Genomic DNA, 17,179 nt, shown 5'->3' on the forward strand with positions numbered 1-17,179 from the left:
CTCAATATTATTAAATAAATCATTATTGCTATACTCTAGAAAATCTGTTTTAAACTCTGAGACAAACACAGCACCACCAACAACACGTCATGTTCATCAGATCATCCACATAAGGATGAGCAGTGAGACATTTGTCTGTCTGTCTATCCATCTATCCATTTATCTATCTTCATTGCACTGACCTAACATGAAATTTGTTGCATCGTATTTTAGAACAGTATATGCATTAGCTGACTACTCAGGTTTGAAATTTACTGCTGTTAATGATTGGGGAAATCCAAAAAGTAGATGAGTTTAAATATCTTGGTGTTGCTTTGGATTCCCTTCCTAAATTTTGGTGGTTTAGATTACTGAACTGTCCAATAATATCTCGTTTAATTGCAAAAGCCATCTAGTTATATGTGCATGCTATAGCTGGCATTTTGTCTGAGCCTGTTATGTCTTCATATACAAATATGATCTAAAATATTTAGATAAAAAGCCATTGAAATGTCACCACAGCAAAATATGATATAATAAATATATTTTTGGTTTACCATATAATAAATAAGTTTCTAATTCATATAATAATAATAATAATAATAATATAGAAGTTTAGCTTTCTTAACAAGGGACTGCAAAGTAGTCAATAATTAGAGGGCCTATAATTGCAGTTTTTAAATATATATATTTTCTTCACCGTCTCTGATCAAATACTGATCAAAAGCTGGTGAAAAATCCATCTGTCACTCACTTTACTTACGTAAAGGGCCCGCCTATCGCAAACATGTACATTAATAAAGTTTAAATTCTGTCAAATATGAGTTTTGAATGACGTCTCAGTTGACCAATCGTGTCTCAGCGTTGAACTAGTTTTGTCCAATCACTGCACAGCGCCACAGGCTCTCCCCGCCCCTGGACCGAGAGCTGAAAAGGAACGTCATCTGCTTCGAACGCTTAGCATTAGCCAAAAATTAGCTTGCTGTCAGAGCCATAGATATTTCCTGCCACATCGTGGTTTTCCTTTCAAGTTTCAATCAGCGTTAGATTAATGAATTTATTCTCCTCACGTTTACAGCGGGAAACATGTATATAAAAGCCTTAATCCGATGCAGGGACATGCTGAAATGAGAACTTGTCGTGTGAAATGCTGGCTAGCTTATCGGAGCTAGCTGTGGAGCTGGGGGCCGACAAACGAAAGTAGCTAACGTTATCAAGGGTTAACCCGACATCAACAAGCCCCTGTGCTTTTGTCGTAACTGCCGTAAGCACAAGAAGGACAGATTGAGACAATACCTTTCCTACAAAGTAAGTAACATCTACATGAAGCAATGTTTCGACACACTGGCAAGTCACCAGCTAACGTGTAACGTTAGACAGCACTTGGACCCAACTGTGAACTTCGCTAGCTCGTCATCTTTCACTATAGGTAGGCTGAAATTTGGCCAAGAACAGCCGGCTCTTATCAAACGGTAACTAAGGTTTAACACCGGGCGATGTATTCGTTTGGTCGCAGTTGTGTCCGTGATTAATTTCTCAGTCTTGAGTCCCGGTCGATTAATTGACTTCTCGTTGTTTTTCAGCATCGGCTCGCCGGAATACAACTGTTACCATGAAATGTGTTAACTGTCACACCAGATATTACATCTGCGAGACGTCTGGTGTTCAGGCGTAGTTTTTAAATATCTTCTTATGGATTATATGTTTTATGAAAGTCATTATGTGACACGGAATGATCTCTGAAGTCTCAGATAGTGTGGGTACGCGATCTACTTGCGATCTGCGACAAATTACACCAAAAACCACTGCGAATTTAGCGTAAGGGAAGTAAAAACTTAGTTTATTCACTCAGTACGTTGTTCTTTATGATCTTGTCTACATTCACTGCAACTTTCAAGTGGTTTAAATGCGAGCAGATTCTTCCAGTTTGCTCAAACTTTGTTTTTTTTGTCACATTTCTAGCAACAGGTGTGACTATTCATTGTTTGTTTAGAACAGTTTTCACATTAAGTATCTATATAAAACAGACTCAGTGCTGCAATCATTATCAATCCATTACTTACAGCTAGTGGGCATGCCAGATTTTTAGCTTCCTTAAAAGTTTTAGGTCTTGTTTGTGTTGTGTACCAGTCTTGTGTTTATGAAACAGCGCATGGTTGGACTTGTTTTGTGGTGTTGTGGGTAGTTTTTATTGGGTTGCTGGTGCATGTGGCTGTTCAGCTGGCAGTGCGTTTGTAAGACAGTGTGTTCCAGAAATGGCAGCAGCATCAGTGGCATGTTTGTGTTGGCACCTTTGTGTGAAATCCTGTACTAGCCATGTTGTTTTAGCCTGCAACTACTGCGAGTCTGTGGGGCTGGTCCAAAGACATCTATCTGTCCATGTTTGGCTGTGTCTGTCATCTGAATTGTTTCCCATCATGTTGATGTATGCTAAGATGCACAGCTAACTGGAAAACTTTAGGGAAAAAAAAAAAAACATTTCAAGAGTGCACTGTATTGCCAAAAGTATTCACTCACCCATCCAAATCATTGAATTCAAGTGATCCAATCCCTTCCATGCCCACAGGTGTATAAAATCAAGCTCCTTGGCATGCAGGTCTTTGACAAACATTTGTGAAAGAATGGGCCGCTCTTAGGAGCTCAGTGATAGGATGTGCAATAAGTCCAGTTGTGTAATTTCCTTGTGCACAGAGGTCGCCAACGTTCTGCAGCGTCAACATCTACAGACCTCTAAACTCCATGTGGCCTCCAGATTAGCTCAAGAACAGTGTGTAGAGAGTTTCAAGGAATATAGGTTTCCATGGCTGAGCAGCTGCATCCAAGCCTTACATCAGCGATTCCCAACTCCAGTCCTCGAGGAACACTATCCTGCCTGTTTTGTTTCATGCTCCCAACTTTGTGGGAACAGTTTGTTGATGGCCTGTTCCAACATAACTGCCCGCCAAGGCCCAAAGCAAGGTCCATGGATGAGAGAGTTTGGTGTGGAAGAACTTGACCGGCCTGCACAGAGTCCTGACCTCAACCTGATAGAACACCTTTGTGATGAATCAGAGCTGAGACTGTGAGCCAGGTCTTCTGTCCAACATCAGTGTCTGACCTCACAGATGAGCTTCTGGAAGAATGGTAAAAAAAATTCTATAAACATTCCTAAAGCTGTGGAAAGCCTTCCCAGAAGAGTTAACGCTGTTATAGCTGCAAAGGGTGGACCAACATATTAAACCCTATGGATTAAGAATGGAATGCCACTCAAGTTCATATACGTGTGTGAAGGGAGACAAGTGAATGCTTTTGGCAGTATAGTGAAGATGGTAAGTACTCGAGTCACTGATTCTCATTGAATCTCAACTTTTGATGCCTGGGAATCTAATTGATTGCAAGCAGGGTTCTAAACAGAGAGAGCAGGTACAGTATATACAGATTCATACTGTATGATCTCATTGCTGCCAAGAAACCACTCACTGTCTAGTATATCATGACACGTTTATTTTCCTACTCTTTGGCCAAGGTCTGATAGACTCCAGTCTGGTCAAGTAACGGCTTCACAGTCCCAGACGCCAGTGCACTGAAGATGATTGTGTTCAAAGAGCTCTTGTTACTGGAAATTGACAGCTTTTCATATGACATCAGCGAGTTTTTTTTTTTTTTTTGCATCAGAAAGCAAGTTTCTATGTGTTGGGTGAAACTGAATCTCTGCTAGTTATAATCTTTATTATATCTGCAAATCATTTCTAGAAACCTTTAATGTTTTATAATTTATCAAAAGCGGATGTGCATAATGGATGGTGCTTAATCAGCAGAAAGATAACCCTATGCCTGAAAGGGAATGTAAACGCATTAGTAGAAATTGATCATTTATCTATTCTGACTAAGAAAAAAAAAAAAGGCCAATACTGACAGAGGAAGTCAACCAAATCAAAATGAGGGTGACCCAGGAGTTTTTGACATTCTGCTTACTGTGTTCTATTAATAGAATCCTGCATGCCTTTTTTTTATTATAGTAAATATTACAAAGGTTTTTATTTACACTATAAATCGGAAACAAAATCTGGCAGAATTGTGACAACCCAAAACAATTTAGAATATAATCTATGCTTGCCTTAGTCTGTGGAAGATTTCTTCTGGCCAAAGAGTCTTCCGCCTGGGCTGTGTCCAAAATTCTCCAATTATTTATTCAAGCTAATAACACAAACTTTAATTATTTGCATCTTGAATAATTGAGTGCAGGGGGTTCAAAAGTTTCAGGAGTAGGAGGCTATTTAGAAAAAGTACGGGGCTGACCATCCACTAGGCAAAGCAATATTTGTGGTCAATAAATGAAAAGTAGCTGGCGAAAATGCAGCTGAATAAAGGTTTCATACGGTGATTTTTGCCAGCTGCCCGCTAGTTTTGAACCCTCTTCAAGTGTTGAGTTTGTTGAATTTGAAGAACTAGTGCTAATGACTTACTGTAGTGTAATTTGAATATTTTGAAAAAATGGCCAAGATTATAGAACAGGTGGTAAAAATTAAACGACAACACATATGTAACTTTAAATCAATATATTGTTTCCCCAATAGAGCATTATCATCACCACGTCTTGATGGGTGTTGAACATGTTAAATTTAATTAACCCTGAGAAAGGCCATAATATGGTTCTTTAAATAAGTGGTTTCTTACCCTAGTAGTTATAGACATTTTGCACCTGTTTAACATCATGAAATGTTTTACTTGGTCATGGAAATTCTTAGCGGATGAAACACAACCCAGACACACAGGTACTCTGGGTAGTCATATATGTGTTTAGGAAATGTATTCAGTAAAAATAATCAAGAGTGTATCTATAACAATACATTACCAAGACAGTCATTTGGTTTTGATTAACCCGATACCTTGCACACACATTCAGTTTTTACAAGACGCAGGTGCGTGGTTCTGAATCAAAAATGATCTCCAAACAAATTAAAGTTGGGGGGGGAAAAAAACCTCAACAAAGAGTTAAAGGATTTCTCAGGATTTGAAACAGTCTGGTAAGGCTTTGCTTTAGTTGTTACAAACACAACCCTGATATGAGCACCAACATCCTTGATATTAATTCTCAAAAAGGGCATCAATTATGATTTTGATATTTTATTTATCTGTATTGTTTGAGCATAGGTGTGGATATGCATACATCTTGGTTTGCTGGTTGGGGGGTGGGCACATTTTATACAAGTAAACGGGGCTTTTAATAAAAAAATTGGAAACTACTGATTGTTTCCAAACTGTCTGATGGAAGGCTCTGCTGTTCCACGGTTTGTGTTTGAGTCCTTTTACATCACTGCATTCAGACAACATGAGCGTTTTATTCTTGTTAAAGAATATATCTTCTATTTCTCTTACACTGCTGGAGCTGCACTTTAGATTAGAAATAATTTAGTATTTTTTTAATTTTTATTTTCTTAGCATTAGGGGAAGCCTCTGTGATGGAGTTGTTCAGGGATTGAAGTAGACAATTATTAGTACGGATTGAGGATTGGATGATGAAGCCAAGGCTCCTGACTAACTTCTTCCACTAGTAACGCTGATTATCTTGACTGAGGAAATTAGAGGCACCAATACAAACCTAATCCCTGCTTCAGTTCAGATTAGCAGCACTTATAATTGTACCAGAGATGACTGATGCATCACTATGTTATAGTTTATAGAAAACTCGAGGCATCAAGGAAACTTATAGGGAAAGCTTATGTCAGATGTTCTCAGTCTGTGTACTGTGTTTGACCACATAATCTGGACCAGTGTGGATCCCATCAGCAGCTGAACGTTAAATTGAGTTAACTTGTTAGAGTCGTTCTGTTGGAAAGCTTTCGCCCATCAGTCTCAAACAGCATAATTAAATCAGTGTAAGGTCAGTTTTTGGTGCCTTTTGTTTAGTCTTAAAGATGAATTTATGAGCACTGTGTACATGACCACAGGAAATTCAGCAGCTCCATTTAAGAAAAAAAAAAAAATCCCCCTCAAACTTCTGCCACTGTGACGGTCCAGCTGTTAAGCCACTTTGGTGTAATCGCGAGTGATTTTTCTGTTGATTCTTGCACAGCAGAATGTACTTGTCTGCAAATGTCTGAGGAAATTTCTTGTCGTAGTTAAAACGTGGAAGTGTGACCGAAGTGGAGTCCATCTTGTGGGAAGTGTAGACTTTCAGAAAGGTGTGAGCAGATGACTGGAGGACACCCTAAAAGCTTTTTATAGATCTGGATCGTCCACAAGATCTTGTCACATTGTGTTGAAGGTATGAGTGCTGCATCTTTGTTGCACATCCCAGTTCTGCTGGCACGGCGGGAGTATGCAATATTTAGACTCGGGGTGGATGTCGTGCTTTTGATTCCACAACAGTGTCATGCTGTCTGAAAGTACACACCGATACAGCAGCTATCCACCTCTGGTCTGGACTGATGAGCAAAGATTCATTTTACAGGACTTAATCTGTTACTTTGTAGCTTTTATTACAGGCTATTGTTGACTTTAATCTCAACCACACTTTGTTTTCAGTTAAAATGAAATTAGTTGTTTTCAGGAACATGAGATTGCAATAAGTTGGTGATTCCTGTTTTTAATAAGATTTAGCCTTTTGTCTTTTAGCTCCATAGCACATGTACATTAAGAGAACGAATCACTGTGTTTGCCTGCAGTATTTATAAGTGGCATTTATTGATATTCTTTAAAATAATGTGCACGGTAAAAGTGCAATTTCCGTGGCTAAGACGCCACTAAGTGGTGTCACAATCAATAAAACTGTTCCCCCGTAATATAAACAGTCAACAAAAGCTTTCCTATCAAACAGCCTCATGTAACTGTTCATTTAGCTAATGCAGGTGCAGTTATTACAAGATGAAAACATCCTCTTGAGCACTCAGCAGAGTTTGTTAATGCCCTCAGTAGTGAGTTCTGGCTAGCCAAAGAAGCTTTTAAGCCTGCTCCTCAGTCTTTTCAAGCATAAACCAAAGTACCTGTGCTATTTCTGGATTTGTTGCACAATGATCACCGTTTAGTAGAATTTCATTGATCCTATTAAATAACCAATAAAACAGAAAAAACACAAACATGCACATATATAAGTTGACAAGCTGTAGCAGTCCAGGTGTGACAACAAATCAATGGGATTTTTGCCATGTTCAGATTTTAGGACCATCACAAGAGATTTGTAATCAGTTTTTATTGGTTGAAATGGCTTAATCACAGATTAAATTCCCTGTTTCTCTCAGACGTAGAGGAAACCTGATTAACTACTACTCTAAAAATATAATTAAAGTCAAATATGACAGCTTTGATTTCTGTTCATATTATCAATAACAATACTGTTTGCATAGTCTAGGGGACACAATAAAAGTTCACTAAATTCACTAAATAAGTAAACTGAATTGAACATAAAAGTTCAGTATTGTGGTCAAGTGGACATTAGATGTTTGAATCTGAACAATAAACACAAAAACATTTTTTTCGGGTAGTTCTTTTCCGCATCTTTCAGTAATAAGTTTATTCACATGAACCTGCTGCAGTTTCTTCTTGTGGCATTTAAATATAGTCCCGTTGTAGTTTTGGATTTGTTGCTGTGTGGATTTCACTCTCTAGTTATGTTCATGCCAGATGAGGTCAGTAGGATTGACGTTGGGAGACTGAGGTGGGCAAGTCATGATTGAGGCCAAGCTTTTTTTTTTTTTTTAAAACCCCTAGCGTATTTGAGTTTATTGTCTTTCTTTGTGACAAAGTTGGGACATTTTTATGCAGATACAGCATGACTGCATATATCATTTTTTTTTTTTTTTTTTTTTACAAGTGTGTGTCATTTCTCTTTATTTCCCCCCTCACAGGTAGCAGTGGGTCTGTCTGAGGCAGAGCCATGGGTGCGTTCCTGGACAAACCCAAAACAGAGAAGCACAACTCTCACGGTGAAGGGAACGGACTGCGCTATGGGGTAAGCTCCATGCAGGGGTGGCGGGTGGAGATGGAGGATGCCCACACAGCTGTGTTAGGACTTCAGACGCCTGGAATGTCTGACTGGTCCTTTTTTGCGGTATACGATGGCCACGCCGGATCAAAGGTTGCCAACTACTGCTCTAAGCACCTTCTTGAACACATAATTACGGCTAGTTTAGGAGCTGGAGGTACACAAGACTCGGACAGCTCCACCAGTGACTCTCAAGCGCCGCCGCCTCCTGCAGTGGAGGTCGTCAAAGCCGGGATCAGAACAGGTTTCCTAAGCATCGATGAGCACATGCGCAACTTCTCTGACCTCCGGAATGGTTTGGACCGCAGTGGCTCCACAGCTGTCGGAATTCTTCTGTCGCCAGATCATTTCTTCTTCATCAACTGCGGGGATTCTCGGGCTGTTTTGTACCGCAACTCACAGATGTGCTTCTCCACGCTCGATCACAAGCCTTGCAACCCACGCGAGAGGGAGCGCATCCAGAACGCTGGAGGCTCCGTGATGATTCAGAGAGTTAATGGATCACTGGCTGTATCGAGAGCTTTGGGGGACTATGATTACAAGTGTGTGGATGGCAAGGGCCCCACAGAGCAGCTGGTTAGCCCCGAGCCAGAAGTGTTTGTGATGGTTCGGGCACCAGAACAAGATCAGTTCATTATTCTGGCTTGCGATGGCATCTGGGACGTCATGTCCAATGAGGAATTGTGCGAGTTTGTGAAATCTAGACTTGAGGTTTGTGATGACCTGGAGAAAGTCTGTAATGAAGTCGTGGATACCTGCCTGCACAAGGTATGTTAACGTTTCGTCATCATCCCTTTGTTGTCTTATCCAGTCTGTATCGCAAAAAAATGTCATCTTTTTTAACATCTAAGAACCAGCTGTACGAGGTCTGCGCACAGGCTACGTAACTAAATGCCTTTTTTTCCACTACGAGGAGGCATAACTCCAAATATGATGAGAAGTTTAAGTAACGGCCCAAGTAAAATGCCAGAAATGCCATGCAGATTTTTGTTTTAATGAGTGATAAATTTTAAAAATGCCCCAAAATAGAAGAATAGATAAGTAGATTCTAATGGCTTCAAACTATGGCAGGTTTCCAGGAATAAAATGACAATTTACATTCTTTGGCATTACTGCGTAATAAAATAAAAAGCAGGGCTTCGACAATACAAGCCAGAACAATCCTGTCTTGTACAGAACAGCCCTGAGAGCTGCAGCGTTCAGCCCAGGAAACCATGTTTACCATTTGTTTGAGCACTACAGCCCGAGTTGCTGTTTTAACCTCTCTCTCTCTCTTCAACATTTATGCTAGGGGAGTCGGGATAACATGAGTATTGTGTTAGTGTGTTTGCCCAACGCTCCCAAAGTATCCGAGGAAGCTGTGAAGAAAGAAGCTGAGCTCAACAAATACCTGGAGACTCGAGTAGAAGGTGAGAATGAACGGCTCAAGAAAAAGAAACATTTGCTGTTTGTAAAAACATAACAGGAACGTTGGGTAATAAAAACTTTTAGTGGCTTGTTTTTCCAGAAAGGATTTCCCCATTGCTCTTTAAATCTGCTCTAGAATATCAGTTCTTCATAAACTGAGCTTTGGAAATTTCATCTAAGTAGTTTCTTGCTGTGGATAAGAGCTATGTGGTTTGCTTCCTGAATTTTAAGATCGTAAATCAGAGTCACTGCCATAAATTCAGGTTTAGATACAGTTTTCATAAAAACAAGATCTAATTTTAAATCCAGATTTATCTGTTGTTGTATCTTGGTCCCTCTTGTCTAACCTCCAGCCCAGTTAGCTCCAGTTCAGAGCAGATGAATGACGCTATTATGACTTCCTTTTCCATTTCAGGAAGCATCTACCCTCCTCATTCCCTCCTCATTCTCCCTTCATTCCTCGTCCCTTTCCCTCCCTTTTCTCACTCCCAACATTTTCATGTGTTGTTTAGATGGATTCCCTGCTTTGTTCCTGTTCTTGCTGCTCTGTTCCCCTTTAGATACACAAGACTCTTCTAAACAGATTTATTTATCTAGTCCTATTTGTTTCCTGACTGTTTGTTCAGATAAACTCAGGGCTCGTCAGCAGTTTCAGATGTTGACCTGATACTTGTTTTTCTTGTCTTCTGTCAGTTTTGTGAGTTACAGAATTAAAATAGTGATATCCTTTATAAGATTAAGAAACGCTGGTGGTCATCAGTGACTATAATACGTCAAATTATTATTTGTAGGAAAAGTTAAATAATAATCCTTTCTCAGCAGGTAGTGAGATGCAGTTGAGAAACATTCTGTTCAGTTAACGCCGAGTCGATGTTTGGCTCAGGGTATTGTTTAAATTCTGGAGGATGAAAAAAGCGAGGGAGTAAAAAGAGAAGACGGACTGAGAGGAATGCTCTGGCTGAACATCGGCCTGGCCTCCCGCCACTCGGCTCAGCTGCAACCCTCATGGTGTCATCGCGTCTCTCTCACACGCGCTCGTTTTCACAGATTCACCGGGAAGGCTTCCATCCTCTCTTCCTTTCTGTCAACTTGTCACCTCTCTCCCCCCTTCTTTCTCTCCTCTGCTCGTCTCTGTAAACCTCATCTCCCCATTGATGTTCTTGGGGCTAAACAGCTGCGGGAATGCCGAGTTGTGTAACGTTTCTGCTGCTGTGTTTAGAGATGCTGTCTCGGTCAGGAGAGGAGGAGATTCCGGACCTCGTAACAGTGATGAGGAATCTGTCTACTGACAGTGGCATGCCCCCTTTGCCACCAGGGGGTGGACTTGCCAGCAAGTAAGGCCCGCTATCTTTAAAAGAATGCATGCTGTTTAAACTATTGTAAAGAAAAGTATATTTAGACTATTTGTGCTCTTTCTGCAGACGCAGTGTTATTGAAGCAGTATACAACCGTCTGAGTCCATACAAGGAGGAAGATGGAGTAAGCACCTTTTTTATATAAGTTTTGTCTATTAACCATTGATATTTGGACGCTGCATAACATATTTGAGTTGTTATACATTTTATTCATAATTTTACTGAACTCTTAAATTCTCTTGCTCTTACTGTATGTTGATTCATCCCATCTGTTTGAACAAGATGGTGATTTGTGCAGCTCAGAGCAAAAAACCTTAACTTCTGACATGACTTTAAGCCCATCAGACCTTTTCTGTTCTTGGCAGCCCTCAGGACTTTCACACTGAAACGTTCTCTAATTAGATGCTGAAGTAACTTGAAACAAAACCAAGAATTATTTGATCGCGTTATGCGTTTGCTGCCTGTTCTAAATTGTTGCCTTAAACGACAAATATTAACAAATCCCTAGATCTGTAGTAAACAGAGAACAGGTTTTATAGAAGTGTTAAAATCCCAAAGTGTCACTGCTTTCAGTCACCAGGAACTCGTCAGATTTGCTCACATTTATAAACGCACTCAAGGTCGACCTTTTTTAAAAACACTAAATTCAATTTGATTCCGTAAAGCCAGAATTCACCGACAGTATCAAGAAGTCTGCCAAATGTTTCATATCGTTTGAAAAATGGCTCTGAAAGATTTTAAGCTTCTAACCAAACATCCAGTCAGATTCATTACTGTCCAACATATATATATTTTTCCCTAACTAGTCCATTTAGTTAATTGTTACAAGCTTTTATTTATTTAGAACATCACATAATAATGTTTATCCACATGATCTACAAATCAATATCATAATTGCTGCAGTATTTGTCTTGCATATAAAACTGTTGTTATTTAGTTGTGGTATATAAATTCTGTTGCTTTTTGTGAATTTCTGAGAACAACAAGTTGTGCTCATATATGGAAATGCATTCCTGTGTTTAGCAGAGATGTTTATATTATTTCAAATTTCACAAAAACCTGCTTCTGCCACATGACAGTTTGATGTACACGTGTTTCTGATGCCTTCTGTTAAAACCATCCATTCATCCGTTTTCTTTACCCGCTTCCCCTTTCCGGGTCGCGGGGAGCTGGCGTTCATCCCCAGCAGTCCCTGTGCGAGAGGAGGGGGACACCCTGGACAGGTGTCCAGTCCAGTCCATCACAGGGACACATAGAGACAAATGAGACAAACAGCCATTCACGCTCTCACTCACACCTAGGGGCAATTTAGAGTTACTAATCGACGGAACATTCATGTTTTTGGTCTGTGGGAGGAAACCTACGTGAGCACAGGGAGAACATGTAAACTCCACCCAGAAAGGTCCCAGGGCGGGAGGTGATGGCTTTAGCCACTGCAATGCTGTGCCCCCCTGTTAACTCCATTTTAGTAATAATGTCAATGAACTGGCTTTGGGACATGAGGAATCAACATGCGCCTCATTGCAAACGACAGCTTTTTTTTAGAGACTCCATTCGGTTCTGCTGTGAGTTCACATGGCGATACTTTAAGTCACAGCGTTCCCAGGACTAAAGATGTAATGAGAAGAACAATGCTGTTCTGACATTCCTAAATGTAGCTGACGGGTGTTCGTGTGACGATTCTGAACATCAGAAAATGACTTTGAGCAGGAGTCGTTCCGAACAGTTTGAAAAGCGTCAAAGAGCTCTGTCCTCTTTTCACTTTGTCGTTCTGTCTTTGGGTTCTTTTATGTGCGTCTGTCTGCTAAAAGTCTAGAAGGGATTTGTGTGTGTGTGTGTGTGTGTGTGTGTGTGTGGTAGCATTTTGTTGGGTTTACCTGTTTGTCTGTCAGGATGTTTGAAATCTGTTAGCCTTGTGCCCACATGAACAGGTACACTTTCACATGTGTGAAAAGGATATTAGCTACTGTTTCCTGTAATGTTTTGACTCTATTAATGTTACCAGCTTTTTGGTAACTTTTAGATTTCTAAAGACCCCAATATTTTCTGCAGTTATTTATTTTTTCCTACTTGTCTGCACTGATGATCCTTGTTATAATAAACGAAACAAATACTGCATTAAAGAAGTATAAAAAGGGTATCTCTAGTCTTTACTGTTTATTTTATATTTTGCAAATGGTGTGTGGTTAAAGTATGCACCTACAGTGTCTCTCGTACACACACACACACACACACACACACACACACACACACACACACACACACACACACACACACACATTGATAAGGGATGTATCCATGTCTAACTGTGTGTTCACCCTCTGATTAACGCAGCCCTCCTGTTTCATTTGGTAAGTCACATATATAACTGTTAACCCCCCACCCCCTTCTTCCAACACCCCATGCATACAGCCACACACTCAACACACACATTCTTACAGGCATGTAAAGTGGTGACCTGCAGAGCATACCCCCCCCCCCGTCACACCTCCATCATCAGTCTTTACTCCCTGCAATGGTCTATTCTCTAGCATGTAGAGCTCCATTTAGAGTTTTAAGGTGTGTGTGTGTGTGTGTGTGTGTGTGTGTGTGTAGATGTGACTGTCCAGATCTGATGGAGATGAATGATGAGGTGTTTCCGGTCCTGTCCGTCCCACTGTTTCGTCACAGGCGTGCACACACACGCATGCACTGTCGCCTCACTCAAGTCTTTCAGCAGCTGCACGCAAGCAAATAGCAGTCTCCGTTTCTGTGTCACCCCCCTGCAGTTTGACAAAAAGCCATGGAGTTGTGATGTTGGTATATTGTTGCATAAAGATAACACAAGCTGAGTCAGAAAGTGTGCTTCCATTGGTGTCGTAACTTAAAAAGATATGTTTTCTTTGTGCAAGTGGTGCAGAAACCTGGCCTCAAGCTGAAATCCAGGTTGGGGACAGAATTCCCGACCGTGACTTTAAAGTAACAGTGTTTGCTATTTTTCTCTTACTTTGCCACCGTCCCTCTCTTTTCCCCTCCCCGTTTCTCCCACGTTTTTCCTCCTCCTCTCACGGCTTTCCTCTTGCAGAGCGGAGCGGATTTGGAGTGCCACTGGTAGCTGTCCAGCCAGACTGCGTCATCTGAAAAACAAAACAATCCAGGACCACTATTCTACACGAGATTGCATCCGTATTTGTCTTTTAATTTCACATAAGAGAATAATCGAAGCAGGAATCCCGGTTTTAAAAGTGCACCCAATGTGGAGGACTGCAAACAGATGAATTTTTTTTTTTTGGTTATTTAAATTCACAAAATGGGGGGGGGAAATACCCAAACTGCACTACAGAACTATATATATACAATACAAAAATCAAAGGCGAGGCAAATGAGCACAGTTTGTCTGTCCTTTTGTTTCGTTGCTTACTTTGTGGTGGTTGTTTTTTGATGATTGACAGACGTGGGAGCAGCTCTGTTTTGAAAGCTTTGGGACTCCATGGTGCCTTGCACATACCTGAGAGAGAACGGAGGATCTCGCATCTCAACAACCAGCCAGCCATTACTGAAAACGGCCACTCACAGATGTTTCTAAGAGACTGAAATGGTTTGTGGCATTATTTGTTTTGAAGTGTTAATTTTTTTTCTTCTTGCACCTGACTGAGAGCTTGTTTACCACACAAGTCTGCAACTATGACATAAGCTACGTTGCCCAGTTGAGGTGCTCGGATTCCTGACATTACTCGTGCTTCAACATGGCTCCCAACTCTTCGACTACCTGTATCTGACTCATCGGAGACTTCCTCCTGGATTTAAAGATTCTGAGGTCCACGTCATCCAAAGACCTGTGGGTTAAAGCCTCAGAACAGGACCTGTACGCCTGACACCTGAGGCTCCACCACCTTAAAACAAGGGGAAGACTAATGAGTTTGTGTGGCAACTTCAATTCAGTTTTTTTTTTTTTTTTTTTCTGTTTAGGCGAAATCAGGCTGGTGTGCCTCTTTGCAGATGAATTTAACTCGTGTGACTTTTCTTGCACGTCTCCGCTCACTTTCTCTCCTCTCATTTCTGAACGGATGTAAACAATTCTTCACGCTTTCCTTCAGTTATCCTGTGTGCTTTCTCGGTCCTTTTTTACGGTAAAAGACTCTGCAGTACATGGGCAAACCTTGCCTGGATCATAAGCTTTTGAGCCTGCTGTTTAAAGAAAAATATAGTATAATAAATTCATAAAGAAATAAATATATTTTGATTTGTTTGCTTCAGTTATATTCCCAGCCATGGTGTTCATTGTGGCCTAATATGCGTGCGGTCAGTGTGTGTGCATTTGTGCGCATATATGTGTGCGTGTGTAGGCCCCGAAAAGATAAATAGAAATAAATAAATGAATAAAAACTAGGCGCGCACACTCCACTGTTCCAACACAGCAGCGTTCCAAAGACAGGGTTTGGGGGGGTTAAAGAAGTTCCAACCTTCCTCTTCTTTCCCTTCTATCCTCGACACGTTCACACACACACACACACACATCCTGCTCGTGTTACAACTTGCCTTTTCTGTCTCTCAAATATCTCGTTTCATTTTTGAAAGCCTTTTTTTTCCCTCCCCAATTGAAAACATTGTCATAATTTTTGAAAGGAATTTTGTATTTTATTTTATTATTATTTTTTTTTCCTTGTGTCTTTTTGGAGTACTGTTCCAGAGAATGAAATGTATGCTTTTAGAGCTCAACAAGCGAAAGAAATGGGTTTCGGTGTTTTGACTCTGTGAAGTGGTCAACTTGATTTGTGTTCTCAGTGTCACTGAAATTAATGTTCATTTTTCTGACCGCTGACTTCACGGATTAGATGTGCTCTAAAGAACTGAGATGACAAAAGCAAATATGGATAAAAATAAAATGTGGTTTTACTTTTTTTTTTTTTTTTAAACAAATGTATGCCTAAACAAAGTACTTCTGTGGGTAGGTAATTTGTTTTTGATTGATTCAAGATGCTAGAAACGTATACAAAATTGTAAAACACACTTTTTCTACCATTCAAAGGCAAATTCCTGCAGCTTGCTTTCTGAAGTGGCAGTATTTGAAGAGACAAATGACTAACGGAGATGGTTGGGAGGTTAATGTTCTTGTGGTACTCTTGCTCCTGGTGCCATATGACAAATAGGTACTTGAATGTGTAGTTCTTTTGCAGTTGTTTTAAAGTGTTATTTACTTTGTGGTGGAGGGAGTGGGAAGGGGTGGTGCATGTCCTGGGACTGAGGGAGGAGTGTATTTTTAATTTTTTTTTATTTCGTGGAGAGATGCACTGGGTGGGCGGGCAGGGGTAATGTGGGCGTGTTCAGTGTGGTGGAACATAATGTTGAAGAGGAACGGCGGCGACAGACGAGAAGCGGGATCACGAATAACGGTCGATTTTCAGCAGCCTTTTGTTCTGTTTTTACCATTTGATTTGCCAATGCTCCTAAAACGTTGCAGGCTAGTTTAATTTATAACTCGTTTTCTGACTTTTTAATGTCGTGCAAAGTTTTACCACATTGAACAGTCCCCAGTTTAGGTTTATATTTAAGCTGTATCAGACACTGGGCTTGGAAGAGTAAAGGGAGAAGGGACGGGGAGAGACGATATTTTTCTGAATGTAGTTCATTACTCACTGATTCCACTGTATGGACTGAATATAGGCAGCACTGCAGCATCATATTCTCCTCTCAGAAGACATTTAAGGGCCAACGAAGCCCTCTTTGCTCCCTCTCTTTTAGAAAAAAGTATTTATACCTAATCATTAGTCTGATTGTGGAATATATCATCTAGTGTCGCATTTGAGCCTCCTCACGTGGGACGTTTAGTGACGCCTGAATAATTTGAACCTAACTTTTTACTAGAAAGTTTGTCTCCTGATTCTGGTCCAGCTTAGACGAATTAACTGAGAACACCAGAAGGGAGGAAGGAGTTTGGAAATCACTTGTCAGAGTTTTAGGATAGAAATGAGCTCTAATTCACCAAGTATCTCTCATCAGTCCTTAATGTTTGTTCATTCGAATCGACAAATATATAACAGTGGGAAATACCAGATGTTTGTTTTGTTTTTTTATTCCAAGTGTTATAGTTCACATTAGAGTGCTTTACCTTGAAGGAAAAACCTTGGTGACCTTTGAGATGAATAAAGAAGGGTGGGTTTGAGTATTTTACCACCTCTTCTTCTTCCTGTACTAATTTCCCAGAATGCTGTTGTGAAATTTACAGACCTTACAGTGAACGTAAACACAAATAAAAAATGGATTTATGTTTAAAGCGCTTTGCTGTTTATTTTTTTTCAGTGCGAGCTTGACTTTGTGCACGTCTGTGTGTTTTTCTGTGCGACAACACGCCACCGCGTTTCCTTTTTGATTATTTAAGCTCAGTTTTCAAACAGCAAGATGTCCGAGCACAGCCTTATTTGAGAGCTTTGTTTCTGAACTTCAGTAATTTTAAGTAAGTCGTACTCTCCTAGCAGATAAATATCTTTCTCCTGGA

General features: G+C 40.4%; 1 protein-coding gene across 4 annotated transcripts; it reads left to right on the plus strand.

The window, feature by feature from the left end:
* Positions 1-897: 897 nt before the first annotated feature.
* On the plus strand, positions 898-16,957 carry ppm1ba (protein phosphatase, Mg2+/Mn2+ dependent, 1Ba). 4 transcript variants are annotated; one of them, XM_017431020.3, is made up of 7 exons: positions 898-1,287; positions 7,806-8,710; positions 9,234-9,351; positions 10,569-10,683; positions 10,771-10,828; positions 13,039-13,055; positions 13,769-16,957. In XM_017431020.3, coding segments are annotated over exons 2-7 (1,185 nt in total). In that variant the 5' UTR covers positions 898-1,287; positions 7,806-7,834; the 3' UTR covers positions 13,770-16,957. The 4 variants fall into 4 exon arrangements, with proteins under 4 accessions (XP_017286509.1, XP_017286493.1, XP_037829466.1 ...); XM_017431004.3 differs by lacking the exon at positions 13,039-13,055; XM_037973537.1 differs by lacking the exons at positions 898-1,287; positions 13,039-13,055 and adding an exon at positions 1,311-1,408.
* The last annotated feature ends 222 nt before the right edge of the window (positions 16,958-17,179 follow it).

Source organism: Kryptolebias marmoratus, linkage group LG22 (genome assembly GCF_001649575.2).
Source record: "Kryptolebias marmoratus isolate JLee-2015 linkage group LG22, ASM164957v2, whole genome shotgun sequence".
Classification (NCBI taxonomy): domain Eukaryota; kingdom Metazoa; phylum Chordata; class Actinopteri; order Cyprinodontiformes; family Rivulidae; genus Kryptolebias; species Kryptolebias marmoratus.

Coding starts and splice junctions, on each gene's coding strand:
- ppm1ba (XM_017431004.3), top strand. CDS start 7,835: ATGGGTGCGTTCCTGGACAAACCCAAAACAGAGAAGCACAACTCTCAC. Junction 8,711..9,233: donor TGGATACCTGCCTGCACAAG/GTATGTTAACGT, acceptor CATTTATGCTAG/GGGAGTCGGGATAACATGAG. Junction 10,684..10,770: donor GGGGGTGGACTTGCCAGCAA/GTAAGGCCCGCT, acceptor CTCTTTCTGCAG/ACGCAGTGTTATTGAAGCAG.